General features: G+C 44.9%; 1 protein-coding gene across 1 annotated transcript; it reads left to right on the forward strand.

The window, feature by feature from the left end:
• The first annotated feature begins 3,375 nt into the window (after positions 1-3,375).
• Positions 3,376-8,570, forward strand: LOC128406798 (protein FAM162B-like). The gene is made up of 4 exons (XM_053374491.1): positions 3,376-3,581; positions 5,499-5,604; positions 7,029-7,137; positions 8,009-8,570. The coding sequence occupies exons 1-4, from the start codon at positions 3,419-3,421 to the stop codon at positions 8,120-8,122; spliced, it is 492 nt and encodes a 163-aa protein (XP_053230466.1). The 5' UTR covers positions 3,376-3,418; the 3' UTR covers positions 8,123-8,570.
• Positions 8,571-20,045: the final 11,475 nt, after the last annotated feature.

Genomic DNA, 20,045 nt, shown 5'->3' on the forward strand with positions numbered 1-20,045 from the left:
TTAATTAAGCGAGGAAGGCTGGCTTCTGCTAAACTGGAAAGTCACTGAGATTTTTAGGGTGTTCAAAAGGGGGGCATTCAGCACAAAACTTGCATGGGGTGGGGGTGGGGTGTTTTGTGTTGAGTATGTGCCACAGAAGTCAAGCACTTAGGCTCACCACAGGAAACAACAGCATGGCAGATACAGCTTTTACACAGCAAACACGAACACACACACTATATAAAAACACTATTTACAGTTGCTGCAAGAAGTCTTCACTCTCTGAGTCTAGCTTGGGCTCTAGCTTAAAAGGTTCTTGCTGGGGCAAAGTCCAATATCCCTCAGACAAGCCCTTCACAAAGTCTCCCACATTTTCACAGGATCTTTCCAAAAGTCTCCACATCTCCAACAGATTCTCAGTGAATCAGGTGAGTTAGGGACTTGCCTGTGGCCTGCGTGTGAAGACAGGCTCTGGCAGATTGAGCAGATGAGACCAGTCATAGGTCCAAAGGCCAAGAAGGCAGTTTCTGTGCATACGGAAGAGGGAAGTGAGGGGAGGATGGGGGTCTCCAACCTGGGAAGGGCAGAGGCGTGTGGTGGGTGCGGTCCACCCGGGTGTCATGACTGAGGGGGGGGGTGACAAAATGGCAGGCAAGTGGGCGGCACACCTCGGTCCCAGTGTTCAGGGATGATGAGAATTGTAGTCCCCAAACAGCTGGAGGGCCAAGTTTGGCCATGCCTGTTTTAAAAGGTGTGGGTGGGGTAAGCAGATCTGGGGCTCTTCACTAAAGGCGGGGGGGGGAGCTTTGTTCCTGCTGCAACTTCCCTGGGGATCATCTGGCTTTCTGCAAATGTCCCTCCCCCTCTAAAAAATAGAAACATTGCTGTTTCTTTTTTATAGCCACAAAGGTGAATCACACTCATATTCAACCAAAGTTCACTGGGCTAGGAGCCTTCTGTGACAAATCCCTCACCAGTATCATCCTTTTTCATTGCCAGGGCTGACATATTAAATATGTAAGTGGAAGATTGTAGGTCAGGCGCCAACTAACGCACACTCAGAATGGACCAACTGAACTGAGCAGACCTAAATAAGTCATCACAGTTCTTTTCAATGAGTCTGCTCTGAGTATGGCTAACACTGAATGCCACCTGTTGGCTTTTCTAACAAGATGTGTAGCAATGAGAAATGGGAGTCACTGGGGGCATGAAGAGCAGGCATCAATATTTAAAGAGAAGTCACAGGGTGTAGTCCACTCCATGTGATACCGCTGGACCATCCTGATTTAAGCAAGACATCCTGGAATTATGGAAGCCATACCTGGCTTCTGCTTGGATCCCAGAATATCCCATTCTTTGGTCTGGCGCTCTGACATGAGTCAGCTGGCTTGGACCAGAGCACCACACCAAAAATCCCATTTGGATCACCCATATGTTGGAGGGTATGCTATATGCATGAACAAAGTCCAGGGTCAAGCCCTAGCATCTCCGGGCTCAGGGCGGCTAACAACAATCAAATAATCAAACAATCAAATAATCCAACATTCTAAAAATATTTCATTATAAAAATTAATTAAAATCAAGTTGATGGCAACCATTAAGCAAAATTCTATGCAGGTTGCCAGAGGAGGGAGTCAGGCTGCACCCTGACCAAAGGCCTGATGGAACAGGAGGAGTCTTGCAGGCCCTGCGGAAAGATGTCAGGTCCCGCAGGGCCCTAGTCTCTTGTGACAGAGTGTTCCACCAGATTGGAGCCGCAGCCGAGAAGGCCCTGGCTCTAGTTGAGGCCAGCCTAACCTCTCTGAGGCCTGGGACCTTCAGGATGTTTTTATTTGCAGACCGTAGGTTTCTCTGTGGGGCATACCAGGAGAGGCGGTCCCATAGGTACGAGGGTCCTAGGCCGTATAGGGCTTTAAAGGTTAAAACCAGCACCTTAAACCTGATCCTGTACTCCACCGGGAGCCAGTGCAGGTGGTATAGTACCGGATGAATGTGGTCTCGCAGCGAAGACCCCATAAGGAGTCTCGCCGCGGCATTCTGCACCTGCTGGAGTTTCTGGGTCAGTCTCAAGGGCAGCCCCATGTAGAGCGAGTTACAATAATCCAGTCTGGAGGTGACCGTCGCATGGATCACAGTGGCTAGGTCAGGGCGAGAGAGGTAAGAGAGAGATAAGAAGATAAGGGAGAGATAAGAGAGATAAGAAGCCAAGTTCCTCTGTTCCTAGTGTGCCAGGCTCTTTCCCACTTTCCCATCCTTGCATGGAGTCAAACGCTGGGTTAGCCTACTCCAACACAGGACGCTAGAGTCAGACTTGAAGGACCCTTGGTGCAGGGAATCCTGAACAAGTGCACCTTCAAGAGATGGCTGTCTGCTTGGAGACCTGCAGTGTGGGAGAACCCACCCTACTTCATACGAACCCTTTGCCTTCTAGAAATGAAATTTTGATGAGCTAGCTCAGTTGGCAGAACATATGATTCTCAATCTCATGGGTTCAAGCCCCATGTTGGGCAAAAAAGATTCCTGCACTACAGAGGATTGGTCTAGATGACCCTCATGGTCCCTTCCAACTCTGCAATTCCATGTACATTTCATCCTTCCTTTTATTCCCCAACACCAAAACCACTTTCTAAAAAAAAGTTGCAGAACTTCTCCAGGGATTGAGGGGAGAAGTGTCCTGATAGCTTCACATGTGCTGGCCAACCATCACCACCCACAGCTAAGTTTTGTGGCACTATTACATTTGGATGTTTATGGGAGTTCTGCCCTGGAGAAGGAAGGTGACTTCCATGAACGTTGCAAGGTTGCTTCCCAAGCTGTTCCCGTGCCATACTCCTTTGGGATGCGTGGCCTGTGGCAAAAGGGAGAGGTTGAACGCGCACCATACATTTACAGTACTTCTAAAAGCACACTCACCAAGAATCCTGTAATTTGTTAAGGGTGCTAGGAATTGTATATCTGTGAGGGCAGGTGTGGTCTTTGGTAATCTTTTGTAGTACTGTATGGCGCACTGTGTGAGATCAAAATTTAGCACCCCCAAATGGATCTTCTCAATTTTGCACCCTCTTGGTTCAGTGTCCTGTATGGCGGAGCTGCCTGCACCACCCTAAATCCAGTGCTATGAGGGGTTAATTACAATTCCCTGGATTCTTTTTTGGAAAGTGGGGGTTGCTTTAAATATATGGTGTGTACACAGCCAAAGGAAGCAGATTTGATTGATGTTGTCACTGTTACTCTGGAGATCTAACTGGGAGAAGGTTCATGATAATATAATGATCTTCAGCTTTAACCCAGAAAGAAAACCTCCAAGGCTGAACTTGCCTCTGAGTCACCTCAGGAGGGAGCGGCCTGTTCCATACTGCCTTGCTTCAGTCAACAGACTCAATTGCTCCTGTGTTGCCTACCTAGCCAGAACTCCAAAGGGAGCACTGAGGCTGCCAGCATGTTTGCAAGGTTGTTTGGGCACAGGCCTCTAGCCACACTGCGGAAAACAGGTGCTTTCTGTAGGAGCCATGGCACCAGAATGACACTGGCGAGGACAACCCCTTTGCCCGAAACGGAGGGCTCAGTGAAGAGTAGGCTGGCATCTCCTAGAACTTTTTCAGGTCGGTAAGAGCAGTCCTAAAGCTGTTTAGAATTTGTGTGTGTGTGAAAAGTAATGGAACAAGTGGAATATACACGGGGGAGGGCACAGCAGGCAACCGTTCTTGTAAAGGAATAGTCTGCCCACCATAAGCCACACAATGTTAACCTCAAGTCTCAATTACTGCAGTGTGTGTGTGCACGCACGCGAACGTGCCATCCAACCATCCTTCCCTTGTCCAGAAACTCCAGCTGGTACAATATGCTGCTGGCTGTTCCGATGCTTCCAGGCCAGGTTCAGAGTTCTTGCATTACTTTATCAGGCCCATAGCAACTTGGGTCCAAGGGACCACCTAATCCTGTCTATTCCCTGCCAAGTCACTGGGATCCTTGGGGGAGTCACTCAGAAGCCCTGTGTTCAGTATTATGTGCCCAAATTAGTACAAGTCCCTCCCAGTTAAGTCCAGGCAGGCTCTCTACCTGTTGAACAACCAGCATCTACTGAAGATTTTATTTTTTTTGTCATTCCAGCTAGCATTTGTTTAACTGAGGTTTGATTTTATAGTTTTAACCAGCTTTTATTTATTTTTGGTATTGTACCTTTCCAAACTGCTTGGAGACTATCATACCCTCTGATATTTCTCTGAAGAAAATAGGGACTCCCCATTCCATAATGATAGTTTTACTGTTTATACCCCACACATATGACTGGGTTGCCCAAGCCACTCTGGGCAGCTTCCAACATAAATAAAAACATAATACAACATTTAAAAACATTCCCTATACAAGATTGCCTTCAGAAGGCTTGGGGGTCGGATACCTCTGTACCCTCCAATATTATCTAGTGAAAACAGGGACATCCTAAGAAAAAGTGGGAGATTCTGGGATCTAATCAGAAACTGGGATGGCGTCTCTAAATCATGGATGTCCCTGGAAAATAGGGACACTTGGAGGGTCTGGACTATTGGAGTTATGTGATATAGAAATAGTTCAAATAATAGTTCAAATAAATAAAATATTAGGAAAACAGTAAGCCGGAGGTAGGGAGGTTTTTTTCACCTAAGGGCCAGATTCCCTCGTGTGCAACCTTTTTTTCAAAACCTGCTGTCACTGGGTGCCTAATAAATGAAAGAAAGAAATAAGATGGTGGTTGGTCCAAGGTCACCAAACAATCTTCAGAGTTGAAGCAGGGAATTTGAACTGCATCTAATTCCACTCCTGATCTGTCACCCAGCTCGGTCCCCCCTGTTTTAGTTATTAGAAAATCAAAGCAAAAAAACAACAGCTCACTTCTGAATAATGGAAGACTTGAGGCAGGCATGTGATTTTTCTCTTTCTCTTGTAAAAGTCTTTCTATTTCCTTGCAGAAGGTAGATGGGTAGAAATGAAGAAAGGTGATTTTAAATGAAATTTAAAATCTTCTTTTAAATAATCTATTTCTTGAAGTATGGACCCAGTGGGGCTGCAGCAGCATTGTTATAACTTCCCGGCTTAGCAATTTATTCTGGGTACTTTCTTCCCACAAACTATAAATCATTTAGAGACTCTTTTCATTGCATAGCTTGTTCTGGGAGCTGTGTGCTTTATTGATTTCAGTGAAGAGAATTACTAAAGGGAGACGAGACATTTGCCATTTCCATCTGGGCTGTGTTTTTTTAAAAAATTGGGTGGAGGGAAAGGAAGGGGGAACCTCCATCCACCCTTTTGCCCTTTAACCAAAGTTTAAGGGAAGAAAACATCATCTCACCTTGAAAAGTACTTGTGGCTTTTCCATCACCTGCCTGCTGGAAAGGGATGATCCACAAATCCCATCCTACAAGGGAATTATTTAGAGTGGTCAATCCTATCCATTGATTCAGTAGTGGAGGGGGAGGGATCAAGGATCCTGTTCTGGATGCAGTTGGAACCAACAACTACTGAACTTTGGTTATATTTTTAAGGTCACAGAGCATTCAGAAATGAAAGAAGACCAACCAAGTTTGACAAAAAGGTACTGCTGTGGTTGGGACGGTTCAAAAAAGAAGAAGACATCCCACACCTCTTGTCGTAAGTAGCCACAGGGGTTCGCTAGTTATTTATTACAATATCCTTAAAAGGAAAGGGCCCAGGGGTCAAGTGCAGCCTTCATGGCTTCTTTATATGACCCTAGCATGATTATTAAGCTGCTTCCTCCCCCCAAAAAAAAACCATACCATGCCAAATTTAGAATACATTAGAATTTTTTAAAAAAAGAAACATCGTTAACTAAAAGTGCTCATTCAACAGTAAAAGGACACTGCACCCGTTTTCTCAGGTGCCCCACTGAGAAGCCTGCAAGCAAGTCCTGAGGGCACCTGCAGCATCCTCCCCACTTGGGATCCCCAGCTCCTGGGATTCAGAGGCATCCTGCCAGATTTGTGAAACAAGGGGTGGTAGCAAGACCAGCGAAATGAGAGTTAAGACCCTGTCACATTTTGTTGCATCATTCCACCCATCTGCTGTCTCAGAAGCAACATCCTGTCTCCAAGAAGAGAGAACTAAATCCTGACTCCTCTCTCTCTCTCTCTCTCGCTTGCTTGCTCTTCATAATAACGCCTGCGCAGCCATTAATTCCCTTGTCACCCAAAATACATTTAATGGCAAGTGTGTACTTTCTCTGGAAGAGCTTCACCAGGGCTGTGTGTGATACAGGAAGTTCAGTGTGTGGGCGTCGATCATTGTCTCCGTCCAAAAATAAACCAAACCAAGTTGGAAGCATTCGTTTATCCATAACCGCTTCCACTTGCTTTTGAGAGAAATTTTGCAAAGCAAATTACTGTAGCACTCAGCTGCTTCCATGACAAGGTACACAGAGGATCTCTGCAGCATTTTTATCATGGTTCATCTGCATGGTGCTTGATAGTAACACACAAATGTTGGAGAGCGGGGGAAAGCCGAAATAAATTTGTTGTTGCCTCCTTCCAAAAAATTATTCATATATTTATTTATAGTAATGAAAAATGTATATTGCTATTCATAAAAAAACAACCAGCGCTTTACAGCAAGAAAACATGAGATCATATTGCAAAAAGCACAGAAAAATAAAATAAAACCAGAGATCAATTAACTATTGTGGTAGCTCCAATATCATGTAATCATATATACCTGCAGCTGTGCCAGAAGAGGGGAGGGGCAGGGGAGTGCAGTTTTGGGGGCCTGATTTCAAAACTTGTTGCCCGAAAGTTGATACGTGACAACATGTGGTACTTTGTACTTGGTGGCATAGTATCTAGGGTGGTGTTGTGTTGTGTTGTGCTAATTGAAGAGAGGAGATACTTTAGATCACGGGTGGCTCTCACCCTTCACCAGACAGGATGAGCTCCAGGTCCTACCATCCCTGACCGTTGGCCATGTTGGTTGGAGCTGATGGAGTCCCTAAACAACCAGGAGGTTCCACCTGGAGCCTAGAGTAGTCAATGACACTACAATGCCATTGTTTTCTGGTTTTCCAGAGTTGAAGTCCTCAAGGCTGCTCAGAGCCAGCTGAGGATCCGAATCTGCTACATCATGATTGCATTGACTCTGCTAGGATGCATGGCCATGATCACCTCTGGTAAAATGGTAAAGGAATTGACTTCATTTGTTTCTCAGACCAAGAAATACAACCCAACGTGCTTTAAACACATACACAGAGAGAAGGGTTCACATACTTTTGTGAAGATTCTCGCTTCTACACAGTGGTGGAGCTTCATGCTCTGGCACTGGGGGGGGGGCAAAGAGCAGGCGTGGTGTGGCTGGTGCTCTGCCCAGGGGCATGGTGCACTGCCCACAGGGGTGTAGTGCACGGCCTGGGGTCGTGGCACCCAGCGTGGGGGGGCAACCACAATGGAACCCCACCGGGATCGTGCTGCTGGGGGTGGTGCGCTCCACCCGCCGCGCCCTCTTCCTCCGCCAGTGCTTCTACATGCCTTGCTGTTTGTGTCTACTTGAGAGGGGCTTCCCTGCGAGGGATCACACCTGTATAGGGCTACCGCCAGAGATGGACAGATCTGTCCATTCTGATTTCTCTTGGAGTAGAGCCACGCCTAAGATTCAAAGCACATTTAATGTACATTTAAAGTACGGCACATGACTTGCCACAAAGATTCGTGGGAACAGCAGTTTGTTAAGGATCCTGTGAATTGTAGCTCTGTGAAGGCTAAACTACAGTTCCCAGGATTCTTGGAAAGAAGTCATAGGCTTTCAACAAGCATTGGACGTGTTTTTAATATATGGTGTGGATCTGCCCAAGTTTCTCATGTTTCTAATTTGAAATTGAGTTCTCTATATTTCTCCCAAAGTCCTTAGAAAATTTTCTTTTTCAAACACTGACAAGTGATGCTTGCACTTGGGGGCTGCTCAAGAAACAGTCAGCTGTGTGGGGCCCTTGTGATCTTTACCCTGGTTCTCTGCTGTAGGGAATGTTACCAACCAGATGTTCTTATTTTTGAAGGCTGTCAAAAGAGAAGACACGCTGCTGAAGATAAACGCAGAGAAGAAAGCTAAGTGGAGAGCGGAAGGACAGGTGGAAAAGGAAGCAATGGCCCGAAAATCTGAGCAACCATGAAAGGGATAATCCCAAAGGATGACCAGTGGTCCATACAGAGAGCGCCATCAGGCAGATGCTCCTCTAAGACTTGGGTCTCTACTTTATACCTGATAGGAAAACAATCATTTCCTTTTTATTGTAACTGTAGACAGCCTAATGGAATCCAGAGGGGAACCAATCTCAAGACTTCAGTATTTAATTCTGCCCATAGACTGTGACCATTTAAAATACTTCCATCTTTCAGACCTGAGTTGGACAGTGGAGAACGTCTGGACTCAGCTGAGCATTTCTGACTAGAGGACAACCATCACCTGTGACCAAATCTCTCTCTGTACACCAGCCTTTCTGAACCTGGTGCCATCCAGAGGCTGCTGGACTGCAGTGCTGGACACAATTGGCTGGGGCTGGTGGAAGCTGGAAATCCAAACCATTGAGGAAGGCTGGCCTTTGCCAAACTGTTATATGCCCAACCCAAACCACAATCAAAATAGTTAATAAAATTCATTTGTGTGACTAAAATGTTATTTATATACAAGAAGTGGAACAGGCGAATCTTCTTGGAACAATTTAAATGGGGTGCCTGAATCAATTACCCTGTAAGCTTGAGGCAGGAAAACTTGTTTAACTCAAAGGCCCCCCTCCCCTCTTACATAGCCTTCCAGGGTCCACTTGCAAGTGGTGGGTGGGGCTACATACAATAGTGAGTGGAGCAATGGATGTGACTCATGTTGGTTCAAGTAAAAAACAGAGATATAAAAAGGGTAGAAAAAGACCACACGTTTGGTAAGTTAAAAATAGTTTACTTTCAAGCTCTCTAAAGGTCAGATTCATGCGCTTTTCCATACATCATCCAGGAAAAGTTGCACAGGCAGTAAAACTTGACTTAGTTGCACTGGGGAAATTTCTTAAATCATTGGTACAGTATAGGAACTAAATGGCATTGAGCTTCCCTGGTAGACTGAGGGTTGAACAATAGGCTTGGTTACCCATTTCCTCCTAAGTTAAAGGAAAGTGACCTCACTAAGCCTGGCAGGGCAGCTTACCTTATGTTATTAGCCCCTTCATGCATTAATAGATTTAAGCATGTTGGTTGTATGAAGCTGGTTATTGCAGAAACCCCTTCTCTGGAAAATATAACAATTGCATGCACAAGTAATGAAGCACCCAGAGTCCCATCTTGACTCAAAGATTCTCAAAACTGTCTCTTGGTAGTGGCTTGGTCAGAATATTGCCTGTCTTTTCTTTGGCTTGACAATATGCAAAATCAACGAGTCCATCTTTTATCACCTCACACACATAGTGGTATTTCACCCCAATGTAATCATAGAGTTGGAAGGGACACTGAGGATTGTCCAATTCAACCCCTTGTAATGCAGGAATATGCAGCTGTCCCTTACAGAGATCGAACCTGCAACCTTGGTGTTATTTGTGCTTTTATCTTGTGAACCACCCTGAGATCTTATGGTGAAGGACAGTATATTTATATTAATAATAATAATAATAATAATAATAATAACAACAACAACAACAACAACAACAACAACAACAACAACAACAACAACGGCAGGAAACCAAAACAGGAGTGATCCTGCTAGGCGGTAAAAAAGGATGCACAGCAACATATTGTTGTGGGTCTCATTTGTTTCAACAAATAGACATCTAACCATCTTCAGGAGCAGTGTTCAAACTAACGAGCAGGAGGAGGATGAGAAGAATGTTTTTGCAGTGATTTGTATGGCATGGATGCCTGAAAATAGAGCAGTGATGGTGAAGAACCACTGTCCCTGGAGCCCAGTTAGGCCCACCAGGCCTCTCCTTCTGCCTGTCCATCACCTGACATCACCTGACATTAAGTGCAGGACAAGTATAGCTGCAACTGAGCGTACCACCAAATTGAATCCATGGGTGTAAATAGGAACATACTTTTGCAGCCATGGCTTTTCCTTTGGTGCAATTGGAATCTGGCCCATTGCCCCGTTGCACTGCTTTGGGGAGGGATCTGAGCTCCTGGTCATTTCCAAGCATGTCCTGTCTCTTTGGCACACTTCTGATTCTTTTGTAGGCTTAGGCTTTGTCTTTTCCTGCTTGGGATGCCTGGAGATTGATTGATTGGTGACTCTGTCCACCTACCAAAGTGTCCCACTGAAGATTGGCCATTTTGGGGAGGGGGGAGAGAAAGAGAGAAATATACACCCATCCTGGTTTCTAAAGGGATTCTCTAATGTTAAAAAAACACAAGAATGTTACAACAGGCGTTGTGCCTTTGATTCCAAAGTGGTGTGTCTAAGTGGATATTATTCGGGGCGGTGATAATCGGTGTTAAGTCATTATCCAAGCTGTTTAATTTGATGTTGCTCTATAAATGAATCGGCGTTTATTTGCATGCATATTTTGGTGAGAGGGAGATTAAAGGGAAAAAAGAGTTCCAGCAACAACATAATGATGTTATGATGACACTAACTGGGGGGGGGGGATGCAGCTGCCATTCAAAGCTTAACTGCTCAATCATTTAAAAATAAACACTTTATAATACAGTTTAAGGGGGGAAAGGGCAACAAACAAAATGTACAAAATATGTCTAGCTGAAGTCATCAATCCCCAAAAAGGCTTGGATGAGCAATAGCAGGAGATAATTTCCTACAAGGGATGAGTCATCAACATCTACATCGCTGAAAGAGTCTTGTACCCCTTACACAGATTTCAGTGGCACAGAATGTGGGACCTTCCAGATGTCAATGGACAATTCCCATCATCCCTGACCAATGGCCATGTTTGCTGGGGCTGATGGGAGATGGAGTTCCAACAATGTCGAGGACACCACATTGTATGCAGTGGTGCCCCGCAAGACGAATGCCTCGCAAGACAAAAAACCCGCTAGACGAAAGGGTTTTCCGTTTTTCGATGTGCTTTGCAAGACGAATTTCCCTATGGGCTTGCTTCGCAAGACGAAAACGTCTTGTGAGTCTTGCGATTTTTTTCGCTCCCCCCCCCTTTTTCTAAGCCGCTAAGCCGCTAACAGCCTTTTAGCCGCTAAGCCGCTAAGCCTTTAATAGCCGCTAAACCGCTAATAGCGCTAATCCGCTAAGCCGCTAATAGGGTTGCTTCGCAAGACGAAAAAACCGCTAGACGAAGAGACTCGAAGAACGGATTATTTTCGTCTTGCGAGGCACCACTGTACTACAGTCATACCTCTTGTTACGTTTGCTTCAGGTTACATCTTTTCAGGTTGCGTCCCGCAGCGACCCAGAAGTACTGGAAAGGGTTACTTCCGGGTTTCACCACTCGCACATGTGCAGATGCGTAAAATGACATCACGTGCATGCGCAGAAGAGGCGAATCGCGACCCGCACGTGTGCAGACGTGACTTGTGTTCCTTTCAGGTTGCGAACCCAGCTCCGGAATGGATCCTGTTCGCAACCAGAGGTACCACTGTACTGCTATATGTGAACAGGCCACCTGTGCAGTTGTCAATTCATCATCATTCTTTTTTGTTTTGTTATTGTGCCTTTAGTAACGGCAAAGTGATCAGCATGCTGCTAAGTGTTGCACAGAGAAGCACTGCTTAATGCACAGGTGCAGGGACTGATTTGGAAGCTGGCAACCCAAGGCACAAGCAGAACACAAATGGACCCACAGTGTCTATCTTAGTATCAGGGTATGCCCAGCACTGCCTGGGAATTTGTAGAAATGAAAAGGCGTGGATATTTTTTTTAATGAATAGTGCAATTTGTGAGTTTGGTCCTGTCATGCCAAAAATTGGGTAAAGTCACTCCAAAGGCATATTTTGGTCCCACCATCATGATTCAAAATGGTGCCTGGCATCCAAACATCAATGAAGATGGCTGCCCCCACTACAGGAACCCTTTTGCCAGGTCTAGCAATGATATCACAAGAGACAGCTCCAAATGAGAAAATGAGCAAAGTCATGTTTTGGTCTGCCATCTTGAATCAAAATGGCAGCCAGCATCCAAACATTGATGAACCCCCTCATGACAAGTTTTGTGACAAGATAAGGGGCAGCTGAAACCATGGAGAAATAACAGTCAAACCACTTTCAAAATTAGATAGGAGATTCTTGGGAGGCTGGCTTTCTCTGCAGCACAAGGAAGATCCCATTTCCTCTGAGCTCAAAATGTGTTTACTTTTGTATTTCTCTTGGATGAGTTGTTTCCCACTGCAATTTGTGACATGAAACCAGAGACTTTGTTTTAGTGATGGTATCTGTTCCACAAGAGCTGCTTCTCATTCATAATTTATTGCTCCCTAAGACTTTTGGGCTTTTATGTTGCAAGCAGTTCCTTTCCCAACGATGGGTGAGAAAACTCACCTTCTTTCCTTTTTTACAGTAAAAGGAAAAGCAAGAGAAGAAAATTGTGCAAATGAGGCAAAGTGGCAATTCAGGTACACACATTGTCGCTTTCCTAGAGAGTTTGTTCACCTCAGCATCAGAAAGCCTCAGTATGACTCAGGAAGCACACAGTGTTTAGGCCATGATCAGCAGGGTCCTCTTCCTTAATAAGGTAAGCTCGTAGCTGAAGGACACAGAGAGGAATAACATTTTTTAGGCTCAGTTTCTGGGGCCAGACATGCGACAACTCCATTCTGAAGCCCTGTTTACCAAACTTGAGCACAAAATCCAGCTGCCAGTTTGGATTTTGTCAGGTCTGGTTGTGCGTAAGTTTCTTCAGTCATCATCACTCCCCGTAATGCTGAGCTCAGGTGGAGGCTCTAGGAAGCACATAAAACAACTGTGGCATTGCATCCTTGTTTCTGATGAGAATAGCTTGTCAGGTGGGGTTGTTTGGTGGGCCAGGCAGGTGTGCGTGGGGGGGGGGGGCTGAGGAAGAATTGCAGCCTTCTGCAATGGTGCCTACAGAAGCAAGCTCACTCTTGGCAGAAGAAGCAACTTCTGTGCAAAAGGTAATTTGGCTGCTGTGATTTTCATGTATCTCAATTAGTATCATTGACTCATTACATTGCTATTAGCCTACAGGTTACCAGATTTTTTTCAATGAATCTGGGGACACTTATTGTTCATTACATACATGTGAATGCTGAGAAAGCTGTAAATCCGGGGACTGTCCCCAGGAAACGGGGACATCTGGTAACCTTACTTTAGCCCTTTCAATAAAAAGTGGTCCTTTTAAAGGGTTTGGGGGGTGCTTCTCTGTTACTAAGATTAGAAAGCCACCAAACAAATGCTCTTCTATTGACTTTGGCCCTTGATTTGAAGGGTGTGAGATCATGCCTCTTTTACTGGGGCAGCACTGGTAGTTCTACCTTTCTATTTAGCTGTGTTTATAGCCTTTTATTTGCTCTGCAGTGTTTTCAGGCTTTTATTGTTAACGACATAAGACGAGTCTGCTGCTGAATCAATCCAAAGGGAAATTTAGTCCAACATCCGGTTCTCACTGAGGCCAAGCAAATGCCTGAGGGAGACCCAGAAGCAGGACCAGAGCACAAAGCCATTCTCTCTCTCCTGTGGTTTCCATAAATTGATACTCAGAAGCATTCTGGCTTCCAACCATGGAGGCAGAACATAGCCATCGGGGCTAAAGGTCCCTGACAGCTTTATGCTCCATGAATTTGTCCAGTCCTCCTTTGGAGCCATCTACTATGGTGGCCATCCCTGCCTCCTGTGTGAGCGAGTTCCATAGTTTAACTAAGCCCTGCTTAAAGAAACAGGTTTTTTTAAATGTCCCAAATCCTAGTTTAGAGAAAATGTGAGTAAAAGGTGACATGCAAGAAATTCATAAAATTATGCATGGCATAGAAAAAGTTGATAAACAGAAGTTTTACTCCGTCTCTCATAACTCTAAAACTCATGGAGGTCAAATGAAGCTGAATGTTAGAAGGTTCAAGACAAATAAAATAAAGGGCTTATTCACACAATGTATAGTTAATCTATGGCACTCTCTCCAGATGGAGGAAGGGATGACCACCAACTTGGATGGCTTTAAAAAAAGGATTAGACAAATTCATGGGCATGAGGCTCTCAGTGGCTATTAGCCATGATGACTCTGCTCTGCCTCCACAGTCAGAAGCAATGCACCTCTGAAGGCCACTTGCTGGAAGACACAGGAAGGGAGAGGGCTCTTGTGTCCTGTCCTACTTGCTGGTTTCTCACAGGCATCCGGTTGTTCACTTTGAGAACAGGATGCTGGCTTAGATGGGCCATTATCCTCATCCAGGAGGCTCTTCTTAGGTATTTATGTTTCTCCTCTTTGTCACAGATGAAGGCATCCAGTTGTACAGTATGGCATTTCTTCTCTCTGCGTTCCTCCCAGAGATCATTTCTCCTCTGGTCACTTGTCTGCCTGTCTCCAGGCCCTGTGATCATCTGCCAGAGATTCATGCAGCTGCAGCAAAACATGTCCCTGCATCAGTCTCTTCAGCCACATCAGGCTGCAACCTGCCAACAGCTTGACCTCACCCCCAAAGGCTCACTCCTCCCAAGTCAGACGGATGCCAACCATTTCTTTGTCACAGCATTCTGGCTATGTATCATCGGTGGCAACTGTGGAGCCAAAGGAACTAGGGTGCCCATGTGTCCTACTTTAGAGGGTTGCCTGGTCCAAAGAACTCACGGAAAGGTCAGAAAGCAGAAGTTCTCAATCAGCAATTAGCAACACCTGGACAGCAGATGGAGTTGTCCAGCTCACCTGATCATTGCTCTTCCCACTATCATCAGATGCATTTATTTTATATTACGGCAATTATTTCTAAATCTGCATTTCTACCCATGCATTTTATGCAAACCTGACTCCTTTTTGGTCCCTTTGTAGGTCACACATAAGTGGCCACCCTAAAATGGAATGTGTGCATTCGTCACTCTTGCCAGAAGTGATTCTGCCTCCTCCCTCACAGACCCCTTTCCCCCCTGCTCTTAAAGAGCTATTATCTGTCTCCAGGCAGAGAAGGAGAAAAGAAAACAGATTCTAGAATACAAGCTTGGGAGACTAAGCACAATTAAACCACAGCTGTTTGGGGCTTTCTAAATGCTGTTTGATGAGTGGTTGGAAATTCAGATGGCTCAAGAGGATGATTTGAGAGAGGGAGTGAGAGGGGGGAGAGAGAGAACGAGAGAGAGAGAGAGAGAGAGAGAGAGAGAGAATGTGTTTTTAATGGAAGCGATTTGGCTTAAGATGCTGTTGGGGAGGATTTGCACACGCACACACGCGCACACGCTGCTACCACCAAATCCCCCACCCTCCTTGCCATACCGCCTCCCTTTATATCTCACCCAAACCCACCAAACCCAACAGTGACAACCTTACCTTTCTTTGTATATAGGAAGGATAGATGCAGTGCTTTTTTTCTAAAAAAATGTTTAGGGGTACTCTCATTTTCCTACTCATATTGAAATATTGCCTCTCAATGAGGCCAAACTTAGATTAACAAAATGTTTAGGGGTATGTGTACCCCCAGAAAAAAACACTGGATAGATGGATGGATGGATAATAGATAGATACATATAGATAAGGGTTGCCATATTTTAAAAATCTGGACAAAAAAGTTGGGCATTCTTGAGATTTTTGTGTTGGGGGGAGGCGGAACAGAGTTGTTTCTGACATTTTGGAAATTTCCGAAAGATGGATGCTGGATTTGTCCGGGAAATCTTGGATGTATGGTAGCCCTAAGATGATAGAGATAGATGATAGATAGATGATTGATTGATTGATTGATGATAGATAGATAGATAGATAGATAGATAGATAGATGATAGATAGATAGATAGATAGATGATAGATAGATAGATAGATAGATAGATAGATAGATGATAGATAGATAGATAGATGATAGATAGATAGATGATAGATAGATAGATAGATAGATAGATAGATAGATAGATAGATGATAGATAGATAGATACATAGATAGATAGATGATAGATAGATAGATGATAGATAGATGATAGATAGATAGATAGATAGATAGATAGATAGATAGATAGATGATAGATAGATAGATGATAGATAGATAGATAGATGATAGATAGATAGATAGATAGATGATAGATGATAGATAGATAGATAGATATAGATAGATAGATAGATGATAGATAGATAGATAGATGATAGATAGATAGATATACATAGATAGATGATAGATAGATATAGATGATAGATGATAGATAGATGATAGATAGATAGATAGATAGATGATAGATAGATAGATGATAGATAGATAGATAGATGATAGATAGATAGATAGATATACATAGATAGATGATAGATAGATATAGATGATAGAGATAGATGATGATAGATGATAGATAGATAGATAGATAGATATAGATAGATATAGATCTAGATGAGAGAGAGAGAGAGAGATAGAGAGAGAGAGAGAGAGAGATGCATGTCACCCATTTTCCAATCAGGTGAGATTCTAGCTATTCTAGGCACTTACCCAGGTTTGGTTTCCTCAGAATGAGGGACAGCAGAGACTGTGGTACCTTTGTTATATATGGTTTATTTCCACATGTATACAACCTGAGCTGATGATGGAGGAGCTCACAGCATTAACACCCCAAGAGAGTCTTGCTTCTCCCATAGCCACAGCCTTGGATTCCATGAGAAATCAGGGACGACTCTGTATCTCAGCTGCCCAGCCTGCTTCTAGCTTCTGGCTCACACCCACACAACTCTGGCTTTTGTCTTTCCAACTAACAAACAGTTGAGGGGCCCATCCATTTTCTCTCTGGCACAGAGCCACTTCCTTTGTTACCTTAATAGCCCATACTTTGGACACCATTATGGCCCTTGCCTGTCTAATTCAGCAATTAGATCCCTGCTGGATCCAGGAATTTGAAGAGACTCAGCCTACCCCCCCCAAAAAAAGACCCTCACAACTGTGTTTGTGTGTGTGTGCATGTGTGTAAAAGGAATGGAAAAGGAGAGACCCATAGCCACAGCTGGGGAGGGGCGTGCTGAGAGGCAACACAAATCCGGAGGCTGCCCTGTGCCTTGAAGGAGCTTCCTGGAACCCAAGACACCAGGTGGCCAGTCAGTGAGAAGAAGACCCCTGTGCTGGGCTCCAGGTACATCCAGCTGTTGACATGTTGTCTCATAGTAGGAAATCTGTCTATTCTAGTCTCAGGACACCAATGAAGCCTCGTTGTTGAGAAGTGCATCTTCCTTTCTCTCTCTGTTTTTGATACACTAATAATTTCAGATAAACTGTCGAGTCTCTAAAAATGTAATGGAGCTATCCATACAAATGCTGACCCTGGCATGCCTCAATTTGGATCAGAACTAACTTGCATTAAAACTCAGCTCTGACCTGATTAACTGCACTGAGGCTATTTCAATTAATCACTGAGGCTATTTTAATTATTTCAACTTCGCCTGCTGGCAAGTACCTCATCACCTTCCTTGTCCAACTTGTCCACAAGTCCTGGATGTTGGGGAGTATAATGAGAGTTCAAGGCAAGTGATGGGGTGTCCCCTCCCTCTCATAAGCAGGTGTGCCCCATCCTTGGCTTTTTACAACTGACTCTTCTGGACCCCATGAAAAATAATTGCAAACTGCAGAGGCCTCTGGGGCAAATTAGCATGGAGGTGCTTCTCCATGTGAAAGATGTCCAAGGGAACAGGCCCTCAAGCCTGGACAGAACAGGTGGTGGAACAAGACTGGGGCTGTTTCTGGACCAGTCTGGATGCAACACATGAATGATGCCAAAGCAAGAACGCATGGCTTGTTTTCACATTTCTTGTGCCACGTATAAAATGGAGACTTCCACCTGACCCTGGAAGATGTGCGTAGTGCTGACTCTTGGATAGCAAACAAGAGAAGGAGGGAACAGGTGTCAGCGGGAGGAACTGAGGAGGAAAGGAGCCAAGAAGAGGGAGAGAAACCCACAAGAGAAGACAGGTTTGGAGAAGAGAGGGAGACTGATGTACAAGTCATCAGTGTTAGTGACTTGTGGGAGTCAGTTGGTAGTTCACCACACCTCAACCAGTGTGATGTATCAGCAGACTATGCCCAGCCCCAGCCGAGTCTTCTGAGATCTCTTGCTCCAAGAACAGCTTCTTCCAGAGTCCCCAGTTAAGGGGGAAACTCTTCTCCCGCACAGTTCCAATCTAGGCTCAGGGCTGAATCCAGGAGAACATTTTAAAATAATAATAATAATAAATGCTAGTACATGTGTAGAGACAGCTTGTAGCTGTATTCACTACCTTTTTTGAAGAAGCCTCTGGCACACCCCTTAGTCCCCCTAAGACTCTGCTGTAACTTTGAGCAGCAGCAGCAGCAGCATTATTAAATATGCAACCAGGTGGGGTGAGGGTTGAGATGGACAGTGTCACCACAGTGTGGTAGGTGGTTTAAGTCTTCCCTCTGGATAAACACGATCATTAGCACTAGAGAGAAGAGCTTCCATGGGCTGCAGTGGGAGCTTTTCTCTCTAATGTTCACTGATGTGCAGGAGGTGATTCTTACCAAGATCATAGCTGGAGGTGGGAGCTTAACCCCACCCCACCCTACATGCTGCTGTGGGTCATCCCCTATCTCCTGTGCACTTGGTATTTTCTTTTTGAAAAAAACACAGAGTACCAAATCAGGTAACTGTTAACACAGCAGGTAGTTGGGCCCAAAACCTAAGCACATGTCAGTGAAACGATAGTATGTCAATCCCCAGTTTACTCTCTCTGCCTTCAGGTCCCAGCCTTTCCACGGTTATCTGCCTAGAGTCACTTTTAATTGGTTCTGTAAAGCACTCTTACATTTATAGGATAAATATATATCCATATTCCTTGAAATCCAGAGTGGCGGCAGTCTGCATTTCCTCCTCAACAGTAAGTGAAGTGGAAAATGGGGGCTGGGGAAGTCAAGGCAGGCACTTTTGTCCTTTTCATGTGAGGCAAGCCAAAAAGCAAGCCCAGTTTTCAAAACATCTGCGGCAAATCTCCCTGTTTATCTGCTTGCTACAGATATTGAAAACTTTTGCTGGCTTGTTCAGAAATCATTTCCCCCTGATTAACTTCAGCGCCAGGAAGGAAAGTGGATTCCCCCACTGCCCTTGCCTTATCACACAGCTTGAGCCCTGAGCCAATGCTTCTGAAGGACTTGGAACACTTATCACATCCTTGGCCTGCTGGGGTTGCCTAGCAACCACATCGGCCTCCCAGATGGCCAGTGGTTGCTGGTATGTCCAGGGAAGAGAACCCTGGAAAAAGGGATAGGCTGGTGGAAGGAAAAAAGAAGGGCATACAAGGAATCGGAGCAAGAATTAGCCCTCAGAGCTTTGGAAATCATAGTGCTGGGAGTTCTGGAAAAGACTCCTCCTCCTAACTAAGCCCAGTGTTGTCAGTTGTTATTACCTTATCCAGTGCTATTTTTCTAGACAAAGAGGTGCTGGAGCTCACCATGAACTTCTCCCTTGTTCTCTTAGAATGGCAATGGCACCCACCTGAGAGGTGCTGGAGCCAAGATCCAGTGAGCTCCAGCTGAAAAAAAAGTCCTGATCTGTGTAAAAGAAAAAAAAAGTAATCTCCTGGAGAAAATGTGCTTGCAACTTCAGTGTGGAGGCTTACATATGCTCAAATTGTGAGCTACCCACCAAGCTGGAGCTCCAGAACCCCGGAAGTTGTACCCACATGACTGCATTAAAGCGTAGCAATGTTGTCCTTTTCCTCAGTCCAGATCGTAACTAGTTTGTGGAAATAATGTCTCCAAACCCAGAAGCAAGAGGATAAGTACAGGATAGATCTAGACTGTGGCTAATGTTGTGTTTACACTGCTTCCCAAACCAGCAGTCAAAATGCATTGGGTACAGAGTAAACGGGAGTCTGATTGCAGCCATATTGTGGTTCCCAAGGACTTGACAAACCTCTTCTCATTCCCTGCTCCTGGTGGCTGGTGGGACCAACACTTTCTCACCAAAACAGCCACAACCCCTTTGCAACAGGGTTACAACGATGGACTTTAGCCCCATCTGCAC

This window comes from Podarcis raffonei, chromosome Z, assembly GCF_027172205.1.
Source record: "Podarcis raffonei isolate rPodRaf1 chromosome Z, rPodRaf1.pri, whole genome shotgun sequence".
NCBI lineage: Eukaryota > Metazoa > Chordata > Lepidosauria > Squamata > Lacertidae > Podarcis > Podarcis raffonei.

What these genes read in the sequence shown, in the direction of transcription:
- LOC128406798 (XM_053374491.1), top strand. Translation starts at nt 3,419, where the DNA reads ATGTTTGCAAGGTTGTTTGGGCACAGGCCTCTAGCCACACTGCGGAAA. An exon ending in GACATCCCACACCTCTTGTC is followed by an intron (nt 5,605 to 7,028) that starts GTAAGTAGCCAC and finishes CTGGTTTTCCAG; the next exon opens with AGTTGAAGTCCTCAAGGCTG. An exon ending in TGATCACCTCTGGTAAAATG is followed by an intron (nt 7,138 to 8,008) that starts GTAAAGGAATTG and finishes TTATTTTTGAAG; the next exon opens with GCTGTCAAAAGAGAAGACAC.